The sequence below is a fragment of the Grammomys surdaster genome, unplaced genomic scaffold, assembly GCF_004785775.1.
Source record: "Grammomys surdaster isolate TR1022 unplaced genomic scaffold, NIH_TR_1.0 125604, whole genome shotgun sequence".
NCBI lineage: Eukaryota > Metazoa > Chordata > Mammalia > Rodentia > Muridae > Grammomys > Grammomys surdaster.
This window is the reverse complement of record NW_021620447.1, coordinates 1,271,918-1,288,221: the sequence shown is the minus strand read 5'-3', so window position 1 is coordinate 1,288,221 and position 16,304 is coordinate 1,271,918. Positions and strand designations below refer to the sequence as shown.

The following is a 16,304-nucleotide window of genomic DNA, read 5'->3' as shown; positions in this document are numbered from 1 at the left end:
CAAATATTCAAAAAAAGCAAGATATTAAACCCAATTATGTGAACACTCCTATGATCACTGTTCCTAAGGGCTTATCAGGATGACCAAAGTATTGGAGCCTACTTCTCTGTCTTAGACCAAGGTCATTTTAATGTCTAAAGCTTACTTCCTTGTTCTAGCCTAAAATTTAAATTCCTGTCTGAAATTGCTTCTTTATTCTAGCCTATTATTTAGATTCCTGCCTGAGATTACTTCTCTGTTTTAGCCTAATGTCAGATTCCTACCTGAAGCCTACTTCCTTGTCCTTGGCCAATGTCATACTCTTGCCAAGCAGCCCATTTCTTTGTCCTTGGCCCATGTCATTTTCTTGCCAAGCAGCCCCAAAAGCTCTCTGCCTCTCCCCCATTTTTTAATTCATAAACAAGACTGAGCCTGTCTTAGGTTGTTCTGACAAGAATGTCTTCCTTACCCATCATGGAATATGCATTGTCAAAAGCAATGCATTTCTGTCTTAGGTTGGTAAGGCTCTGTGCAGAATCTTACCCAACCTTTACTTTCCAGCTTGTTAATTTAATAACTTTGTCTGGGGGTTCATTTTCAAGTTCAAGCCATGTACTTCGGCTGCCAACATGTTGATGTTGTTTTAAAAAAGCTTTAAGACAATGGGTAGGAATAAAAGTATTCCCAGGACAAAAAGGGCTAGCATGATCAAGCTACATATGCCAATTTTGAAGCTTGAACTAAATAGAAATACTGACCTCAGGCCATGGGTAATTTTTACTGCAGTATCTACCACATCAAAGCTCAGCAGAGCAACATTCTTAAAATTCATAAGCCCCCTATGTAACATTAAAGCATCGTGAGAATTGATAAAATAATGTCAAATACACCGCAAGTGTCATTAAACTTCTTCCTAATTATAATGACTACCACTGTAAATTGTAGAACTAACATGAATCCAATGATATTTGACATGATACTCAAGATGGCTTCTTACCCTTAAATTCTGAACCTTCTTCCAGTAATTTGAATAGGATAAGAACATCAATCCATTCTTCCAAATGCTTATCTAAATCTTCTTGTATATTCAACACATTAGTAACAAAGACAGCTACTTTTGTTATTCCTTTTATTCTTAATTTCTCAGATCTTGAATTATGCAAGGTGTTAGATTTTTTTCAAAGAACTTTACGTTTCTAATGAAATGGTAATATTTGTGGTTTATTTTTCAGTTTGCTTATGATTGATTACATTTCCTGATTTTCATTTGCCCAACTACTCCTGCATCTGTGAGATTAAGCCTAGTTGATCATAACAGATGATCATTTTAATCTGTTCTTAGATTTCATTTTCAATATTTCTTGAGTATTAATATTTCTATGCTCACAAGAAAAATTGGTATGTAAGTTTGTTTCTTTGTTATATCTTTATGTGGTTTTATTATTAGGCTGACTCAGGCCTCATAAAATTTTAGGCTAATGTTCCTTTTGTTTGTATTTTGTGGACTAATTTGAGAAGTATGTGTATTAACTCTTCTTTAAAATTCTGGGAGAATTGTCCTCTAAATCTATCTGTCTCTTTATTTGTTATGGTTTTGTTTCTTTGTTTGTTTGTTTGTTTGGATGTTTTTAGTAACTAATCTATTTAACTAGGAGTTATAGGTCTTTTTAGCACATGTGTTTAAATGTGAGTGTTTGCGTGTCTATATGTGTGTGTGTATGTCTGCCTCTCCAGTGCCAGGATTATAATTGCTGTACTGTATGCTCATAAAAGCTTTGATTTCTGAAACAGAGTTTTTAGTCTGCTGAGTAAAAAATCAGCTGTGTTTATGATTGTATCCAAAACAAAGTATCAACATTATTACACAATCTTTCATAGTTGTGCTATTGTCCATATTTCAAATCTCAGATAAAATTTAATTTTATTAATTCCATTACCTACAATTGCCCTTAATTTATACTGACCTCCAAAAATAATAAAATTAATATAAGTGACTACTATCTCTAAAATTTGTAGAATTCTTCCTTATTTACAATTATGTACCTATAAATACCTATATACAATGTACTTCACTGACAAGTAAAATATCTCAGATATTCCCAGTAATTTTGCATTTATAAATAATGTATGGCAGGCTTAGCATGAGAATATATATTAAAATGATGTGTTCTAATCTGGCTATGATGGCATATGCCTTAATTCTAGTACTCTGGAAGTAGAGGCAGACAGACCTGTGTCAGTTCCAGGCTATGTAGTAAAGGAAAACTTTCATAATCGAATGCTGAGATAAAGAGAAATAGAATTCTCCACATAGAGTAACGTGTGTGTGTGTGTGTGTGTGTGTGTGTGTGTGTGTGTCAGAGAGAGAGAGAGAGAGAGAGAGAGAGAGAGAGAGAGAGAGAGAGAGGGAATGTTTGTAACAATTATTAATTGCAATTAATTAATTTAGTCTAGTAAGGGTATTGTCTCCTGTCACTTTCTGAAATACTGTTTTTATTTTCATTATTAATAGACATACTATAATTGTTCTTGCATTTCTGAAGGATTGACAACTGTTGATAGAGAAGGTGATTTTGTTGATGCTGCTTCTGGATCATGTAATACCAAATGTCTTTCATTACCTTTATTTTTTGCTTTTTACTTTTCTGCAACTGTATTTTCTAATCTGTGCAGTGTACCTGTCACCTTGGTTATCCTCCAGTAAGTATATAATTTTCACAATTATTAAGTAATTAATACATATGAATGATATATTTAGAAGTATTTCAGGATTTACAGCAAATATTTCAGGTTTTTACAGCAAAAAAAACTACTGAATTTTATAGTAGAAATATAAATAGAAAATATAGGTTTTCTTTATACTTGTTTTTATATAACATATATAGATGCTACAGTTAGTCTCACTTTAATTTAAAAATGTACACAGTTTTGGAATTGTGTGCATTGCTCTACATATAACAAATGTAGGTATCTTTGTACCATTAACAGCATAAATTTAAAAGAAACTTTAGATTATATTTACCTTGTTGAACACACATGATAAATATACAAACAAGAAAATTTTAAATTTTAACATCCATGTGAGTGTAAATTTGACTCATTGATAATAGGTATTTAACTTTAATTTTACATTAACTTCTGGGCAATGAGAAAGCCTAAGTGTCATCCACAAAGGAACACAGTAACTTTTACACTTTCAATTTATTATTCTGAAATGACCCAACATTTGTCATTCATGTGCTCAACCAGAACATGCTAAGGCCACCTCAACTTGTTTAGGCATCATTCTAAACTTATTCTGTCAAGTAGTTAACAAGTATGTCTGTGGCTATCTATCTTATGAAGGCTGACCAACAAGGGAAAAAGAAGAGCATACTTCTGGCATGTTCTCAGTAAGTTGTAGAGTGAACATAGATACAGAAATTGTGAAGTATCCTTGAAAATATACAATTCTGATGGAAATAAAGCAGGAGATGAAAAGGAACTGGAGGGGAGGGAAAAGAGGGAGGGTTTGGTCATAACACACAATAAGCATAATGAATTTATCAGTAAACGTATGCATAATCATTGGAAGATGACATTTCTTGAAATCTCAAAATCCTGTAGATGGCAGTACAAGTTTATTTAAAGTAGGAGAGTTTCTGAAGGTTTATTACCACACAGAGCAACTAAGTGTAGTTTTCCACATCAAAAGAGAAGATAATCTTTTGAGTTTGAAGCTTGAAAATGGTCCAAATGATTCATCCAAAGATGTTAAACACAAATTGTAGATGCAAAAGATCAATTACAAGCAAAACGTTGATTTTAAAATCTAGACAATATTGTTGATCTCTTATTCAAAGTTACCACATCATGAGAAAGTATATATGCCTAAGTAAGAGATTAAAAGTAAATATTAGGAAGCATATACCTAAATACAGAGCATCAGTCGGGAAACACTGCGAATATTCAAATGAATACAGAAGAAATTGATAAATATAAAGTTACAAATTACCTATTAAATTAGCCGGGAATACATGAAAGAATCAAGAGAGATTAGTGATTAGCAATGAGATTTTCTCTTAATACAAAACGAAACAAACAAAAACCATTTCAAGCCTATTTAATTCATAAGATACAAAGAATACTTTGTATATATGAATATATAAACATAGTGTAATAACAAGTCAAAGATAGTTATGATTATTCACTAGATGTAGTGGCAAAATTCAACATCTTTTATTCAAAAAGCCCTGTGGAAACTAGAGATACAGGAAGCTAACTGCTTATATTATAATCCAATTGCCAACGCTGAGCTGATTGAAGTAATTACATACTTTTATTTACAACTCAGAATGAAACAAGAGTATCTACTCTGTTATTCTTTAAGATAAGGTTTCCAATCTCAGCCACAATTCCAAAACATGAAATAGAAATAAAAGAAGTATAAACAAAAAAAAGAAATATCATAATTTATAAATGACCTTAGGCTATGCACATGCATAACTATCTTCCCATAACCTTAAAAATTCAGTCAGGATGGTTAAGAGTTCAAGCCCAGCCTGGGCTACATAGCAAGACCATGTCTCAAAATAAATAAATAAGCAAGTGACTCTCAGTATTCAACCTAAATATAGATAGAAAAACAGTAATATACAAGTAAATATTTAAACATTAGTCAGTTTGCATAGAGAGCATGAGTGACAGATATATCAAGAACACTGTCTCATTCAGTCATCATTTAGTTGGGCCTCAGTGGGAACGGATGTACAACAACTGGATATTACAGAGTAGATTGGTACCAAAGAGAGCTTCCTCTTCTCTTAGGGGAAGGGGAGGGGTTTATGGGGGAAGGATTTGTAGGGTTGGCACTGATAAGATAGGATAAATTTAAATAAATTTTGAAAATTGTATAACATATTGTTGAAAAAAGAAATACAGATAACTTTTATTATACAATACTTTTCTTCATAAATGTATATAATAATTTGGAGGGGTTTTTTGGGTTTTTTTGTTTGTTTGTTTGTTTTTGTTTTGTTTTACTATTTCTTCTGTTCCTGCTGAAATTATTTTCTTTCCAACAAGCCTCTTCTACCATTAATGATGCCTTTTTGTGTGTGGCTTGCTCAATTAGACTTGTTTACATCAGTGGAGGTGTTTTCCTCCTTTAAATGATACAAAGTTATTTTTTATTTATGTTAATTTAGAGTTGTGAATATAATAAAGGTAACAAACGAAAGAAGGGAAAATTAGAAGTTATGATGATTCAAGTAAATAAAATTGAATAAAGTTCCAACCAAATGTAGGCTGGATGTAAGGAATGCCATTCCATTGTGTGGTATGCAGCCTCCATGCTTGGCAGGGAATAAGGATCAGAGAGAAACCCTTGTAAGGAAGAAAATTTTCTGTGGAACTCAGTCAGCTCAAGTACCCATGAGGAGAACCGTGAAGATAAAAAGTGGACTTAATCTCTCTCCTTCATTCAAAGTGCCATTTAGGTAGTACCCAATCAAAAGCCAGAATGTTAAGGGTATACTTAATGAAATAATGTATGGAGTGCAGAATTCACCACAAACAGCAAACTAGAAAAATGCAGAGTGGACTTAACAATGATGAAACTCCAGGCAATACCTGGCAGAGGGAAGAAAGTAAACATGAGAGCTAGAAAGAGCTGAGGTGTTTCAGGAAAAGGTGGCTCAGGCAGATATGATCCACAAAGTTCTTTCCCTTGGGAAAAATTAAGAAATATGGGTTTTTAGGCAGCAGGTTTAAAAAAATATACAGAAATGTATTTGTACCTGGTTCATAGGGTAAATTGAACTTTTGTCAACCAGCTAAATATTTGAGGTATAAATTAAGTATAACATATACGTAAACAACGTAAACCTAGCATGTGTCACTCATAAGTAATATCATTGCTATTTGCTTTCAGAAGTGTACCTGCCAATTTCAATTCACTGGGCCTGGGTGTGACCTATACAATTTGGAGATTCTCTGGTATGTGTTTTCAGCTATATTCAAATGTACCATATTGTTCATTTTTCATATGTAATTTTGTGTCTATATTTAAACTTCAGTTTAAATAATAATGTAAGTGATACAAAGATGAATATGATATTGCTCTGAGACATTTAATAGCCAATTAAATACAGAGAAAAATTAGGTAAAATAAAAGCCATCCAGTTAAATAAAAGACATTTAGAAACTTGCAGGCAAATGGGCATAACCAAAAGAAATTGTATTGAGTGGTGTCACCCATGTTCAAAGATATAATTCTGAATGTCTGTTTTCACATGTGGATCCTAGCTTCTGATCATTTGTAGGTTTAATCCGAAGTACAGAAAACTAGAAATGGCCCACAGCTTGATAGGATGCATTTGAGGAAGAGGGGCGGCAGATTATAGGTGAGAGTAAGGTAGAGAGGGAGAATGTAGGAAACAGGGGGGTTCAGGCAGGAAGTGAAGATGTTACATGGGCAACAATGATTTTGCAGTGTGAGTTAAAGTACATAAAAAAGAACGATAACATTCATGTGATATGAAACCATGGAGGGAAATACTGGGTGCTGTAGTTTTAAGAGGATGGAAATGAGATGGAGGGAGGAGAAATAGAGGATGAGTCCATCAAAAGTAAGAATGATAAAAGATTTATAAAATCTCACTAGCTTTTATGCTAAATTAAAATAAAAAGATATCAATAAAAAAATCTGTTTTAATTAATAGCAGTTCATTGAACAAAAAAGTTCTCTCTCTCTCTCTCTCTCTCTCTCTCTCTCTCTCTCTCTCTCTCTCTCTCTCTGTGTGTGTGTGTGTGTGTGTGTATGCACGTGCACATGCACGTTTGTTGTGTATTTCTGTACAGTTTGGTGCCACATGCAGATTCACACAGCCACTTGAGAATCTTGCAACGTATTCCCTGGGGTTAACCAAAGAATTCAATAGAGTCATAAACCACAGATTAAAATAATAATACAGTATGAAGTCATTTTTGGTCGTTAAAAATTTCATAGTTATGTGTCTTTAAAAATAGTGGGAGTTTAAAAAAACCATGTAATTTAGTTCTTTTGTTCTAAATGTGTCTGCTAAACATTCTATGCATCTTCAAGATATATTGTAAATAACAGCATTGACAGAATTTTAAAACCATTCCAAATTACTAATATAAGTATACATGCAGACATCATGATATTGATTGCCACAGTTATTGAGCCTATTGATAAAAGGGTGTTAAAAATTTTAAATAATGTGTTTAGAAAATCATTTGTGTGTATGTGTAGAAGAAATTACTCTAATTCTGTTTTTATGAAGAACTTATAATCATTGACTATTTTATAGGTTCCATTCCTGTACCAATAATTTTGGCAGTATCAGAGATTTCGTCATGTATTTACTGGGACATTAATGAATGTGGTGCCAAAGGACACTGTTGGATCTTTGATAAGCTAAAACTGGTTCGAGCATTTATGGAAATATGTAAGTGATGTAAATTGTATAAATTTAAATAATGTTGACTTTAGAATTTGCAGTAGTTTGTACCAAAGTAACAGTTAACTATGAATTAAAATTTTTGATAATTAAAGATGTGTTTGATTGTGTAGGAAGTATTTCACAAACTTGTACTACGAAATTTATTTAAATACTTATATATTGTTTTAAATACACTGTAGAGTTCTGTATTATACTTTAAGAAGGGGTGATAATTAGTATAATTTCAGTTAATTAACTTTGCCTATATATTTTTACAGCCAAATGTTTTTCTTTTCCTTATGAGTTATTTTCAAGTTTACAGTATTAAATATTAGATAAATTTTAATAAAAACTATTATAGTTTTGTGGCGGTTTAAATAGGCATCTCCCCTAAACTCATGTGTTTGAATGCTTGTACCATAGGGAGTGACATTACTAGGAGATATGGCATTGTTTGAGTGGATGTGGACCTATTAAATTTTACTGTGAAGGCAGTATTGATGTCTCCTATACTCATGTTATGACCAGTGTGGCACACGTAGTCTTCCACTCTCTGGAGATCAAGATGTAGAACTCTCAGTTCTTTCTCCATCACCATGTCTGGCTACATGCCACCATGCTTTCTGCAATTGCAATAATGAACTAAACCTCTGATATTGTAAGATAGACACAATGAAATGTTTCCTTTTATTAGAGTTTTAGTGGCTATGGTGTCTCTTCACAGCTATAAAATCTTAAGACAAAAGTTGGTACCAAGGACTAGAGTATTGTTGTGATAGGCTGGATCATGCTTATGTTTGAAAGTATATGGATTTGGGACTTTGGGTTAGGAAAGCACTGAAATGATTTAAATGCTGGTAATAGGCCATATTAATAGACACATAGAAGACAGTTATGCTGAGGGTAATTTGAACTATGGATGCTGGGTTCTAGAGGTTTCAGAGGAGAAGAATTTTAATATGCTTAGTATGTTTAAATCATACTTGTGATATTTTTGTGAAGACTGTGGCCTTTTTTGTTCTTGTCTGAAGAGTCTGCCTGAGGCTAAAGTGAAGAGATTCAGATTAATTACCTCAAAAAAGGAATTCTCAAAAAAAGCCTAAGGTAGACTATCCTGTGGTTCACTCTTATGAAGAACATTTTGATGAAAAGGAGAAAAGAAAAAATACAAAATACATAGTTCATTGAGAAAATGTCCACCAGGAAATGCAATGGAGCTAAATCTCATGTCCAAGCAGATAAATATATTAAAGACATTATGTGGAATAAAGGGATTTGTGTCATCAGGGCAAGATACCACCAAGGTAAGTTTCTGTCTTATGAAAAGGAATTAAAATAACAGTTTAGGTCCAGGAATAGTGTTACATGGCCTTAATCCCAGCGCTCAGGAGACAGATTTCTGAGGTCAGGTCAGCCTGATCTATACAGATAGAGTTGTACAAGAGTTAAGTTTAGGCCATGAAGAAAATCATCAAAACCAGAAAGCTCATGAAGATGTAATTCAATGAGGGGGCTAGCTTCTAGCCCCAACAAGTAGAAGAACTTCACAGCTTTGGACAAGTGGTTCTGGCTTTAAAATCAAGGATAGAAGAAAAAAGTTATGTAATCTTCTTCCATGCCTAAGGAGAGCTGCTAACACCAGAAATACTTCAATGTTTCCCTGCATGAAGGTCCAGAAAGGCCATAGGGTGAAGCTCTGAAGGTGAATACTTGACTGTGTTGGAGACCCCAAAATTTGGTAGATACTAAATTGGATACCTGTCAAAGAGAGCTGTTAACAGGGACAGGAAACAGCTCATCAGAAAGATATATGTTGCAATCAACAAAGGTGAAAGGAGATGGAGATTTGAAGATTACTTTGACATCAGACACAGAGATACAGTTTGGAATATTCCCAGCTGGTTTTTGGCTTTGATGTGGTTCAGTATTTCTTCACTATGCTCCTTTCCCTACGTCTTGGAATAGTAGTGTATATCCTGTGCCATGTTATGTTGGAAGAATGTGATCTGCCATTTGATTGTCATGTTACAAAAAAATAACTGTTAAAGAGATTGTGTGAATCTCAGCAGAGACTTTGAACTATGGATGTTTAACAGTCCTGAGACTGTGATAGACTATGGGGATTTATGAATTTGGACTAAATGCATTTTGCATTCTAATGCAATTATAAGCCTATGGGGGGCAGAGAATGGAATATAGTGGTATGGAACCTATAGACTCATGTGGCTGAATGCTTGGCCCACAGGAAGTGACACTATTAGGGGGAGTGGCATTGATGGAGTAGGTGTGGCCTTGCTGGAGGAAGTTTGTCACAGTAGAGGCAGACTTTGACTTCTATGCTCAAGTTATGCACTGTAGGGCACGGAGTCTCCTTCTACTTCTTATGGATCAAAATGTACAATGCTTAGTTCTATCTCCATCACCATCTCTACCTGCATGATACAATGTTTCTATCATTAGGATTATGGACTAAACCTCTGAAAATGTAAGACATCCCCAGTGAAATGTTTTCCTACATAAGACTAGCTATGGTCATGGTGTCCCTTTACAGCAATAAAATCCAAACTAAGACAAGTTGTAAATAATATCATCAAAACACTATTATTTCTCTGAAGGCTAGACTTGAAAGTTCCCCATTTGTGGTAAGATAAGACATATTATGCCAGTTTTAGTTACTGAAAATCACTTAAAACTATGAGAGAAATGATGTTCATATATGGTGGAAAGGTATTACTAAATGCTTCCTTTAAATAAAATGTAAATAGACTTAAGTAATTCAAGATAAAAATATTGGATCAAGTTACTAATATCAACACTAAGAACATATCTAAAAAGAAACTAAAAAGAAGAAAAGAATCATGCTAATTCAGATATTTTACCTAAAAGTTCAAAAATGATGGATCCCACACTATATGAATGTCAAATTCGATAAAAATATTTGTGTATAAAAGACATGGATAGTAAATGTGTTTTAAATTAATTGATAGCAGCATGTTGAACAAGAATTCATATTGTATTGTGTGCATGTTTATGTTAATTATACAGTTAGTTCTATATTCATTTTGGAATATATGCCACTGAGATGCATCTATTGTATAAGATATAACCAAGAGGATGCAAGCAGAAAACAGAATCTGAAAAATATGAATGCAGCAGAAATAAAAAAATCATAAAAATAGGAATAAATCAGAAATTCAAAGCTAACAACACAGGGGCTGAGGTGATAAATTATAACTTTAGTGGCTGGCTCATACATGCACAAAAAAAGAGCTGGTAAGTCAGAAGTTGCATCATTTCAAATTATCCAGTTGAGGAAACACAAAGCAAAGAAAATATGAAATAGTGAAGAAAAGGTATAGGAGTTCTTGGTCACCATCTAGAAATGTCAGAACAAATTGACCATCATCTAACCAACTGATGAACAGATAATGACCATATGACATTACATGGCAGATACTTTCCATCAAAGAAGAAAACATCGTTTGACAATATTGATAAACCAGAAAGACATTATGTATATTATTATTCCATTTTCAATTGTTCCATAATAGTTGAATTTAAGTATTTTATAATGAAGTTTATATAGTCCATAGTCTGAGAATTTCAAAAATAGGATTACAATTCCAAAAATGCCTTTTTACTGCACCATATCATAGTCCTTGACTTAATGTCTGGGACCTGTTTGTCTAAGACCTATCAGACTGTGAGACACAAATCTAGAAAATCTAGAATTTAGACTCATTGCTACCATGGAAAGTAACCAAGGTCAATGACTTGTAAAATTCATATCTGTAGTGTTCTCTATGAGTCATTCACTGTACTCTATGTCTTAGAAGACTCATCACCATGATATTAATGCTATGTAGTCAGCCTTCCAATGAATGAATATCCAATCTGCAGCAATCCATCCCTGGCCTCCAAGATCTATGACCTTTTCCTAATGTAAAATATAATAACCTCATCTTTATAGTACCAAGGATCCTGCAACATCTTTACAAAGTTTAAATCCAGAAGTTTATCTGAGTCACATGGAATGCACTTTCACATATCAGCTGATGTTTTAAAAAGTTACATCACTACAGATTAGGAGGGTGACAAGCACACAATAAACATCCTTAGCTCAGAGGGAGATGACAGGAGTTGTAGGTGAGCACTGAAGCCACAAGCAAGACTGAAATCCAGCCTGACAAATTTAGAATCTCAAAGCTCCAAACCCAGTGACCCATAAACACTGCAAAGAAGTGTAGCCCCTCAGCCAGCCTTTGCCCTGTGAAATACACACATTTTCTGCATTTGCACACTATAACTTTGTCTGATGCTATTGAATATTTCTGACTACTCTATCTACTATCTACTTTACAGAGTCACTTCCAAAGCTCAACTTGGTATGATCCAATTAAGCCTATTAGGCCCCAAACTTGTAGCACACTTCAGTCGGTCTCCATGATTTTCCTTTGAGAATTCTGTTGAAGCTTTCAGGATTCCCACAATACTTGTATTTTGCTTTCTGGACAACTAGGACTACTTGGTGAGATCTGCTGAGAAAATGAGTAGTGGTATTTAAGTCTGTGCCATGGCTACTGTAGTGGTACTCACTTGGCAGCAAGGAAATAAAGTTTCCCTGAACAGTAAGTCTGTTTCTGGTACCAAGGGCATCTTTAAAGGGTTCTGGAATGTTTTGGAGGCTCATTTTTCTGATGCACAACTGTCCACTCCTGTTTAGTCACACTAATCTCATTAGCTAGTCCTTACTGGGCCACACTTAAGTATTGTTCTTCCAAACATGGTTTTGCTCTTTCCTAACCAGGCTATAAACTTACCAGGTTTTTCAGTTCTGTTGCCTTTTGTTCCAATGAAATTCTAAATAAAACCAGGTAGTGCTGCCCACAGCATATCATTACTCTTTCGTTGTGTGAATATTGTCCTCTCAATATTAAGCACATCTTTGGGTATTTCTTTACACTTTGTTCTATGCAATCATTCCAGGCCAGTCTTTGTAAAACTACAACAGAATTCTCCATTCTCTCATAGATTTTTCTTGGGTGAAAGTGTGGTTTGTGGGAAACCACAACTCCCATCTGCTATTTATAATGTGCTCCATGTCACTGTCATGAAGTTCTCTTTTCCTTCAGATGCTAATTCCTTATTTCTTTAGTTACTAAACATAGAAAAATTTAGTGTATTTTCTGGATATTTTTAACTGTTGTCAGATTCATTTTTTACTCACATACCACTCTTCTTCAAAGAGTTACCAGGTATATTTTCATAATTTTTCAATCTTCTCTCAAACTTTGTGCCTCGAAATGTACATTACACTCATTCACTACTTACAGTTTTCATGGAAATATTACTTCTCTATCACAGGTAACTATATCTTTGAGATTCCCTTGTGACAAATGATATAGTCCATTTTTCAACATGAAAAAGACTTATTAATGCTTCTTGTCTTTTGAAGGGGTAATATTGGATAACTGGTATTATTTTGCTATTTTATGCCTCTAACATGATGTTTCACTTGTGAAGTTTATTTTTATGTGATAGTTTTAATATTCATAAATTTGAGATAAAAAACTGTAAAACAATTATATTAATGTTTAATTGTAGAAAGTGATCAATATTTCAAACAATTAAGCTACATAAATTTTAAGCAAATTTCAGTTCCTATTGATAGTTAAAATTTTTAAAATATTTATTTATGTACTTGCAAATTAACATAGTTCATTAAGTCATTAAACATTAATTTTTTAGAGGCTGACAAGTATGAAATATTTTGTAAGCATTTTAAAATACATAGTTTGACATAGTATTGAAAACTAAATACTTTTGTAAATGGGGAATTAACATATCCAGAAGTAAACTATATCTTTTCTTTGGGTAAATGTCATTTTTCATTCAAAAACTTTTATTTAATATGATATAGTTATACTCTGAATATTATTTGTGTTTTAATTTCAGGGGTTATTTTACAACTATTCACAAGCTTTCTTAATATATATGCCATTCACAAATATAATTATGTGGTAATGGGAAGCATTGAGACAGTGGCCAAAGCTGTAAAGAATGTGAAAGCAAAAAAAGAAGAAAAAGCTTAATTTCTAACTGATTTCCTCATTGGGTAAGAATTGTATGCTTTCTCTTTGTCAATGGAATATCATATTTATAATTTTCAAAATAATAATAGTGAATAGTTACATTTAAGATATGCTTCATTTATTTCCAATACTTTCATTTTGAGTATAATAATATAATCTTTGTTAAGATTGCTGAAGATATTAAGAAATATTCGCTTAGGTTAACTCTTAAAACATAGTGCAGATCATTTCCCCCTTTTCTTGGAAATAGATTATTTTCTCATATAATATATCCTGATTATTTTCCCTTCCCTCTACCCTTCCCAGTCTGTCCTATATCCTCTCACCTCCAGCTGCACCCTATTCCTGTCTCCTATTAGAAAAGAACAGGCTTTTAGCAGATATTAAGCAAACATGTTAAAATAGAACATAATAAGTTAAGAGAGAAACCATCACATCAATGCTGGACAAGGCAACACAACAGATGGGAAAAAATGCAGCAGAAGAATCAAGAGACCCACTCATTCTCACACTCAGGAATCCTATAAAAATAATAAGCTGAAAGATATAATACATGCAGAGGACCTGGTGGAGACCCATGTCGGCCCTGTGCTTGCTATTTCATTCTCTTTGAATTCAAAAGAAGTTTTCAGTTTATATAGAGGACCTTTGACCTCTGTCCCCTCGTGCTCTTATATTCATTCTGTCTTTTCTTCCTTGGAGTTCTGAGGAGAGGGATTTAATGAAGACATCCTATTTAGAACTGTGTGTTCCAAGGACTGACACATTTTCTCCCTTCCTCTCCTTCTCCCTCCCCTTCCCTCTTCCCCTCCCTTTCCCCTCTCCCTTTCCCTCTCTCTGAGTAATGCCTTTTCTCTGAGTAATGTCTATCTATGGATTTCCACACCTGTTCCCACCTGTTCCCATCTGCTGAAAGAGGAAGTTTCTCTGAAGATGACTGAATAAAGTACTGATATGTAAGTATAGCAGAATATCACTAGGAGTTTTTACCCTTGGTTTCTGGCCCATCTTGTCTTCAGTTCTTGGCCAACTAAACAGTGTCAGTTATGAGTTCTGTCTCATGGAATGGTCCTTAAGTCACATCAGACATTGGTTGGTTACTCTCACACCACTCTTTCCATATCTTGCAGACAGGACAGTTTGTAATCAAAAGTTTTGTGGCTGGTTTAATGTTTACATTTCTCTTTTGTCAGTCTACAAAGTACCTTCCCACACCAAAGACATTAAGAGGACCTGGTGGAGACCCACGTAAAATAAAAACATGAAGTCTCTATGAAGGCACCAGCTAGACTTCTTTATGTTTAATGTGTTGTGTGGGTGTTGTCCTTGGCAATGGTGCCCCTCTGTTAGCTTCTGGAAAGAAACCTATTATCTTAGCAACAGTCTGGGTTGTTAGAGATTTCCATAGATCCCCTTTGGTCAGCACTTCAACAGAATGCAATGCATTCCAGTTACTGGAGTCTCCTTTGAGACAAGAGATAACAAGTTGGGTCTCTGCTTCCCCCATTACAAGGAAATCTGGTTTGATTTGCCTTCCTAGATTTTAGGAAGTTTCCACTGCCCTAGATACTATTGTTCAAATGCCCCTGGTTCTAGCAATTTTTCCTTCATTTCCTCCCTCAACCATGTTTGCCCAGTTTGTTCTCACCTGATACTTACTTCCACATTCCCATCAGCCACCAGTCCACTGACAAATCTATTCATACTGCCTTCCCAGGGAGATCTATCTGTCTCCCCTGCCCTGCCCCTTGCACCTTCCTCTATACTAACCTCTGTGGTGATTTAAGTAAAAACAGCCCTCATAGGTGTAGGGTTATATTTTTCAAAACCTAATTAAATGCTTTAATTTCTATTCTAGCCCACCACCCATCTAAAGTAGTTGAAAGGAAAGGTTAATAGGGCAAAGGAGGATGTGTACCTGTTTAGAAATAGTTCTGTGGAGCAAATCCAGTCTATGTTGTTAGGATATAAGTAGTTCTGTTCATGTGAATTAACAGTGGTAGTTCAATCAACTTTCAAATACCATTCACAAATGGTAAACTGCAACAGCAGTTTGATGCAGAAGAAGCTGTGAGGCTCTACCATTTGCTCCAAGTCTTCAGAAGCTGCAAGAGGCTTTAGGAACAGCACCAGAAGGTCACTGGTGTGTTGCTCTCCATGAAGTCACGACAAACAATGCTCAGCAAGAGTGACAAGGCAAACCAATACTACACTGTGTTGTCAGTGAAGACCAGCATCAGCAAAGCCCTAGAAAGATCAGCAAATAGAGGCAAGGAGAATCAATACCACACAGCTTTATCCACTGTCTGTTGTGTTATATGTATACCCTTTCCAAACATCACATATTCTCTCAAGTATCTGCTCTAGCAAAACATCCCATGTCCTTTTTCCAGGCAGCTTCCAGAAAAATACCACATGTCTGCTCTCAGAAAAACACCCTCCCACATGTCTGCCTCAGCAAAAACATCCTCACATAAGACAATTTCAAAGAAAACACCACATGACACAACTGAGTCTTCAAACAGACCAGAAATTTTCACTTCACACAGACTCATAGGTAATGGCACTTTTAGGAAATGTGGCCTTGTTGGAGTAGGTATGGCTTTGTTGGAGGAAGGGTGTCACTGAGGGTGGACTTTGAGGTTTCATATGTTTAATTCAGGCCCACTGTTACTCTCTATTCCCACTGTTTGCTGAACATAATGTAGAACCCTTAGCTGCCTCCCCAGCAACATGTCTGTCTGCTGCCTGCTGCCTGCTGCCTGCTGCCTGCTGCCTGCTGCCTGCT

At 34.7% G+C, this 16,304-nt stretch overlaps 1 protein-coding gene across 1 annotated transcript in view; it reads left to right on the top strand.

Moving 5' to 3' along the window:
* Positions 1 to 13,527, top strand: part of LOC114638527 (solute carrier organic anion transporter family member 6A1-like) — a 66,285-nt gene extending 52,758 nt beyond the window's left edge. The window contains 6 exon segments of the mRNA XM_028787041.1: positions 2,492 to 2,679; positions 5,891 to 5,955; positions 7,293 to 7,430; positions 8,663 to 8,728; positions 13,380 to 13,486; positions 13,489 to 13,527. Of these exon segments, the coding sequence (XP_028642874.1) occupies positions 2,492 to 2,679; positions 5,891 to 5,955; positions 7,293 to 7,430; positions 8,663 to 8,728; positions 13,380 to 13,486; positions 13,489 to 13,527 (603 nt within the window).
* Positions 13,528 to 16,304: the final 2,777 nt, after the last annotated feature.